The 6,081-nt window shown below is 52.5% G+C and overlaps 1 protein-coding gene across 1 annotated transcript; it reads left to right on the top strand.

Annotated features, from left to right (window-relative positions):
- Positions 1 to 1,553: 1,553 nt before the first annotated feature.
- T310_6343 (uncharacterized protein) lies at positions 1,554 to 4,956 on the top strand (the record flags this gene model as incomplete). Its single annotated transcript, XM_013470845.1, has 4 exons — positions 1,554 to 1,660; positions 1,712 to 2,516; positions 3,354 to 3,888; positions 4,352 to 4,956. 4 exons carry the CDS (start codon positions 1,554 to 1,556, stop codon positions 4,954 to 4,956), a joined length of 2,052 nt encoding a protein of 683 aa, XP_013326299.1.
- Positions 4,957 to 6,081: the final 1,125 nt, after the last annotated feature.

Raw genomic sequence — 6,081 nt, 5'->3', positions numbered from 1 at the left:
CCCTGATGGATATTTACGTCTGAAGATGCAGCGACTGACCAAACCGTACCAGGAACCGACAAATGGCCCAACAGGCGATTGAAGATCTTGCAGTCGTTCGGTTCCAAGCTCTGGAACGCAGAAAATGAGGTGACAGATGCCACTGCTTTCCAATCGGTAGGCAAATTGCGGATGTCATGCTGTGAAAGACAAGATCTGTGCCTTGCTAGCAGGATGGTATATTATTCCCCTCTGAACAAATATATTGCAGCTGATGGATATATAAAGATCAGTTGACCTCTATATTCTGTGATATAGCTTGCGGACATATGTGCTCAGAAAAAGAGTATAGGAAGGAACGAAAGAGATGAAGAACGGAGGTGGATTCTATCGTAGACGGAGGGAGATTGCCATTATATACCCTAGCCCGGGCAGATTCACTTCTAAGACACCGAGGGAACTGGCATGTCGAGGACACAGTGAATGGAGCGAAGTGTGACTGCATAGCATAGCATAGCATATTCCCAGAGGAAGAGGAGTGCAGTGAATGTGGTATTTTATTTCCCAAACGCAGTGAATCGGAGACACAGGACCTGCCTTGCGCAGCGTGGCATAGTCACTGCTCGAATGTTTTGTCTGACCTTTCTTTCTGACTGTACCTGGGATTGTTCCGCACTTGGGATACGGAAGAGAAATCATCAAAGTATACATTGTGGCTGGCATCTTTTCTCCTTGAAATTCCAGGAATTCTTGCGTTGCGGGGTTCCATAGCGAGAACTCGTGTGTTGAGCAGAGGATCACAGTCAAGACGACGCTAAACCCGAAGGAATGACTCGCGTGACGTCTGGCTGCCAACGTGATCTTAGCAGTTGCGGCTAAGGAACGGGGAGAAAATGTTGATAATAATTATTTATCAAAAAAAAAAAATTACAAGCGTACTTTGAAGTTTCATACCTGTCTGTGGAGTGTCTTCATTCCAGGTGGGATGGGGGAGATGCATTCTACTATCCAGGTGATTCAGTCAACCAGACCAAACTATCTATTATATCAAGATATCTGATGAATCAAGGAGCAGGGAAGACCTAAGCATGTCTAGTTCGAAGCAATAATACAGCCAGCTGATGCAGGGACGTTATTGGCTCGACTGATGATAAGCTCGCATAGATAACGATGTGATAAACTGGCCAAGAGTGCTTAATGTGATTGAGCATGGACGAATGGGATTTTCTTGCAGAAAACCTGGGGTCAATTCTAGATCCTGCTAATCAGGATCTTCATACCCATTCAGCTGGTGCACAGCAGGAAGAATATACTGCCGACTAAGACTATCTACGATCTGCTGGCGCAATTGCCAGCCCCGCAGACGACTGTCCCACCTGTACAGCTGCTGACCAATCAAGCCGGATATGAAATATCACGGTCGTCCATCTCAGCTTCGATTGCTGTTACACTGGACGTATTACCTGCTGTGTTCTCTGCGGAAGACTGGCTGCTTGAACCCGGTTCAGCTGTTGTCTCGTCTTATTGCGTGATTTCATCTGGCATTGACCTATACGGAGTACAGTGCTACTACCATGCCCGTCTCGGTTGGGATCCTCTCCATTGGAGATATGGGTCTGGGGATCGCCAGGCTATTGCAGGCGCACGCATATCGCGTGCTGACAGTGGCAGCGGGCAGGAGGTATGATTCCTGACTCTCTGTCGATATGCTTTCTCTACTAATGACTCCCAGCCAAGATACGCTGGATCGCATCCGCTCCGCTGCCATCGAAGATCTCCCCTCGGATCAGGACCTCGTCATCCAATCCGACTACATTCTCTCGATTGTCCCGCCGCGGGATGCCCTCGCGACGGCCCGTCGCATAGCCGATGCTTGTCAGCTGCCGGATACGACAGCTAAGAGAGCAGAAAGACTTGGCAGTAACCCCGAAGGAGCAACGGCCAAACCGTACTTTTTCGATCTCAATGCGACTTCACCTCGTCTGGCGCGAGAGATCGCATCGTTATTCTCCAAGAGTCCGTCTGATGGCCAGGTCCTGTGCCACTTCCTCGATGGCGGAATCATCGGAGGACCCCCCGTGCAAGACGCTGCCACTCAGACGTGGAAGAAACCCAGCCTGGTCCTCTCCGGCTCGGTCGACCTCCCGCCCACGTTTGCATCCCTTTCGGAGACGCTCAACATGAAGCTGGTGTCGCCCAAGATCGGCTCTGCGTCAACGCTCAAACTCACCTTTGCCGCGTTGACCAAGGGCCTGACGGCGCTGTCGATCCTCTCCTTCTCCACGGCGCAGGCGGAGGACCTCCTGCCGGAACTACTGCAGCACCTCGACGAGTATTCGCCGCATACGGCGGCGCTGAGCAAGAAAGGCGTGACGGGGATGCCGCCCAAGGCGTATCGCTGGGTCGAGGAGATGCGCGGAATCGGAGAGGCGTTCGACACGGAGGGCCACTGGCACGGACTGGGCCGCAGCGTCTACGATGCCTTTGCGGAGGTGTATCGAACGGTCGCGGAGGAGACCATCCTGGGGGAGGAGAAGGTGGGGAAGAGAAGTCGAGGCAAGACGGCGGAAGATGTGGCCGAGATCCTGGCAGAGAGGAACCGGGGAGGCCAGCAATGATGAGCAGACTCCGGTCTAGAATCGAGCACCGACATCAACCGCCAGAGCAGCGTTTCCCATCGACTAGTGCTTTACGCGTCATCACGATGAACGCGGGATCATCAACGTAGACCATTGTCTAATTCGCGGAGAAATAGCTGGAGATCGAGTACCTCCTTGACAGGTGTATTGCATGACTGACGGTATATCTGAGAATCTGGAAGCATTCAATTGTATCGTCGGTCTATTGCGTACCTGAGATTTGTATAATCTGCTGGTCAGATGTCTCTCTTTAAATCGAATCCCGTGATCCACTCCTTCCGGCGCCAAGACTGTTCCTCCCCGTCGCTCTACAGGTTGCAACGCGTCTCTGCACGCAGGCGAAGTCCGAACGCCGTCTGCGAGGCCAGGGTTTCGGGTCTGGATCGCCGGCAGCCAGCACTCACCAGCGGCCTGTGGAACCGGCTCACGAGCTGTTACCCGATAGATGACGAGGAGCCCTGCTCCGGCTGTTTCGCAGCGGGGAACTGACGCAGCGCGGGCGGAGGCCGTGCCAGCATGCGACCACGAAGGAATATTTAATTGCAACATGCCCTGCTCGTGTTTCTGCTTGAAGAAGCGCAATAATGCGTCGCCAGCAGCCCCGGGAACAGCTTCTTATTTTCCCCTGAACCGCCAGCAGCGCGCGCAACGGCAGCCCGCACGCCATTGGCCCGCCCGCCGCCGCGATCACGACATTTCTCCATCACATCAGATCATCGCCTAACCCGCTCTTAGAAGTTAGCGGCCATCCACGATCCGCCCAGGCAGGGCGATGCTGCGCTGCTGCTGCCTCTGCCTGCCTGCCTGCGCGTGGCCTCGCCAGGGCCGAATCACCGTCTGCGCTCTGCTGCCCCGTGTGCGCTTCCCCTCTCGAGCCCGTCGTGCGATTCCGGGGTTGCAACTGGCAGGCCTGGCGACGAGCCACTGGCAACGTGGATCGCTCGAGCATCTGAAAAAACCGAGTCGAATCGCATTGCACAACCGACCCGTGCGCCGGACCATGACAGAAAGCAGCCTGCGTCCTCGCAGTCGGCCCTCAGCTCTGCCCGGCTGCAGCACTTCAACTATTACCTCTCGTCGTCGGCCACGGAGCGGCGCCACTATTCGTTCGACACCGACCCCGAGGCCAGACGCTTTTCCTCCAGCACTGCTCCCATCATGGACTATGACCAGACCGAGGGCCTGGGTGGTATCTCCGTGAGCTCTTACGACAGCATCGAAGACGACCGCAGCCCTGTCGAGCCCGCTGTGCGAGCATATCCTTACCACGGTAAGTGTCTGACCGCTTTTTTCGACGTAGCATGCCGCAGCTTTGATGAACTTCTCCGCATGTTTGCCTGTACCGAGTGCTGTTGTGGCACTGTCGTGTGCTCGTTCCTGGTCCAATCGTGAGGAGAATTTCCTCAGGGTTTCCCGTTGCAACTCTGCAAGTGAGATTTCCAATTGAGCCCCCAATGTTATCTTTGTGGATGCACCAATCTCGAATCCCCATGTCTGGAACTCGGGGTTGAGCACGCAATACCGTGCCATGATTACACACCCGCATCCCTGGGCCTGATCGTTTATTGCCAGCAAGCTCCAGCATCGGGAGAAAGTTTATGAGCTTGTCTTATATCATTGCTTCATCTATTCATCTATTCGTTTATTCACCTGTTTATCCATTCGTTTATTCATCTATTTATTTATTCATTTCGCTGCTGCTGTTAATTTGTACTCTTACTTACGTCGTCCAGACAAACCCGTCAACTACCCCATGTCCGAGCAAATGCTTCCCTACTCGGCACCACCCATCTACCCGTCCGTCCCATATCAGATCGACGATCTCGGCCACGCCCCGGGGAACTACACCCCGTCGGACGTGTCGTCGATCTCGCCGCCCAATGGTCAGGTCGGCAACAACAAGTACAGCACCGTGCCGCCGGGAGACCGGATAGCGCGCGCCCTCACGATCGAAGAGCAGAAGCGGCTGGCCGCCGAGGAAGACAAGCGACGACGAAATACAGCAGCCAGCGCGCGTTTCCGCGCCAAGAAGAAGCAGCGCGAGCAGGCGCTGGAGCGCACCGTGCGCGAGGCGACAGAGCTGAACGCGACGCTCGAGGCGCGTGTCGCGCAGCTGGAGATGGAGAACCGGTGGCTGAAGAACCTGCTGACAGAGAAGAACGAGAACCTGGCGGCCCGCATGGGGACGACGGCGCCGCCGCTGCCGCTGCCACCCGAGAACAGCGCGATGATGGCAAGCCAAGGCACGAACTCGAATACTAGCACGAATACGAGCGGCACCGGCAATGAAAAACCCATCCTGCCCAAACGCGACGTGGGCGTGGGGACCGACAGTTAGCGAATGAATTTCTTTTCATCTATACTTTCATTGTGTCTTATGTCTTCTGAGGGATGGATTTATTTTCGTTCTATCTACAATCGTCCATCGTCTGTCACAATTCGATCGACATTCTTTTGGGTTTATTTCAATATTCGGAGTCGGTGTGTGGGGGGTTCCATGGTTATATTATATGTGATACGTGATACGTCTGTCTCCGTATGTACGGGTCGAATATGAATGAGACGCGCGAAGCGAGTCTGTCGTCTGTCTATCCTGTTTGTCTGTCATTCTTGGTGGTTCACAGAGAGTTCTGCCAGGTTTATATACCTACCGGTCAGGTGAACAGAATTATGTTCCAGAAGGCTCTAGCTGATAGGATGTGGCCAATCCTGTCAACAAGAGTACTACATTCGTATCCATCTGGGCTGATTGATGACTGAATGGGATTGATGATTGATGAGGTCCTGCTCAGTCGGGATAGGACAGCAGCAACTATCTGAATACGCTGATCAGAGCAGATCAGATGACTATATACGGTTGATTGATGATATAATGCAGCATATACCCAACAAATGTATTCATACTCAGCGCTTGCTAATATCGACAGACCTAGATACCATCGTCATAAACAAGGCAGGTCCTCAGCTCAGACTAAACAGCCTCATCTCAAGAGCTGAATAAGTCAGGATTGATTCAATGATTTATTCTACTAAGCTCTCTACCTAGGTTTATAGTTTTAATTAGCTAATCGCCTCCTAGGAAATGCGTAGTACCTAGCAGCCACCTAACCTAACCACCTAGCTTAGCTACTTTATTGTGGCCAGTAAATTTATACTACAGCAACATAGTAACATCATGCAGACATAGCCTAAGATAGTCTCCTCCGCATATAACCGAAGACAACAAAAGAAACAAAAAAAAAGAACTTAGACCAAAAAAGAAATAAACGTGTGGATACCATTCCTACTCTACCAACAGGACGAATCGATCGATTCGATTCGATTGCGAATATTTGATCGACAGCACGACATCATCACCACCACAACAGCACAACTACTTATTTTTCTTATTTCAGCTGCAGCAGGATCATCGCGTGATCAGATAGATACTCTAGATAGATAGATCGCCAGGATCAGGATTGTC

This window comes from Rasamsonia emersonii (assembly GCF_000968595.1).
Source record: "Rasamsonia emersonii CBS 393.64 chromosome Unknown ctg1118621760399, whole genome shotgun sequence".
NCBI lineage: Eukaryota > Fungi > Ascomycota > Eurotiomycetes > Eurotiales > Trichocomaceae > Rasamsonia > Rasamsonia emersonii.
Note: the sequence above shows the minus strand (reverse complement) of the source record. Positions and strands in the feature narration are given on the sequence as shown.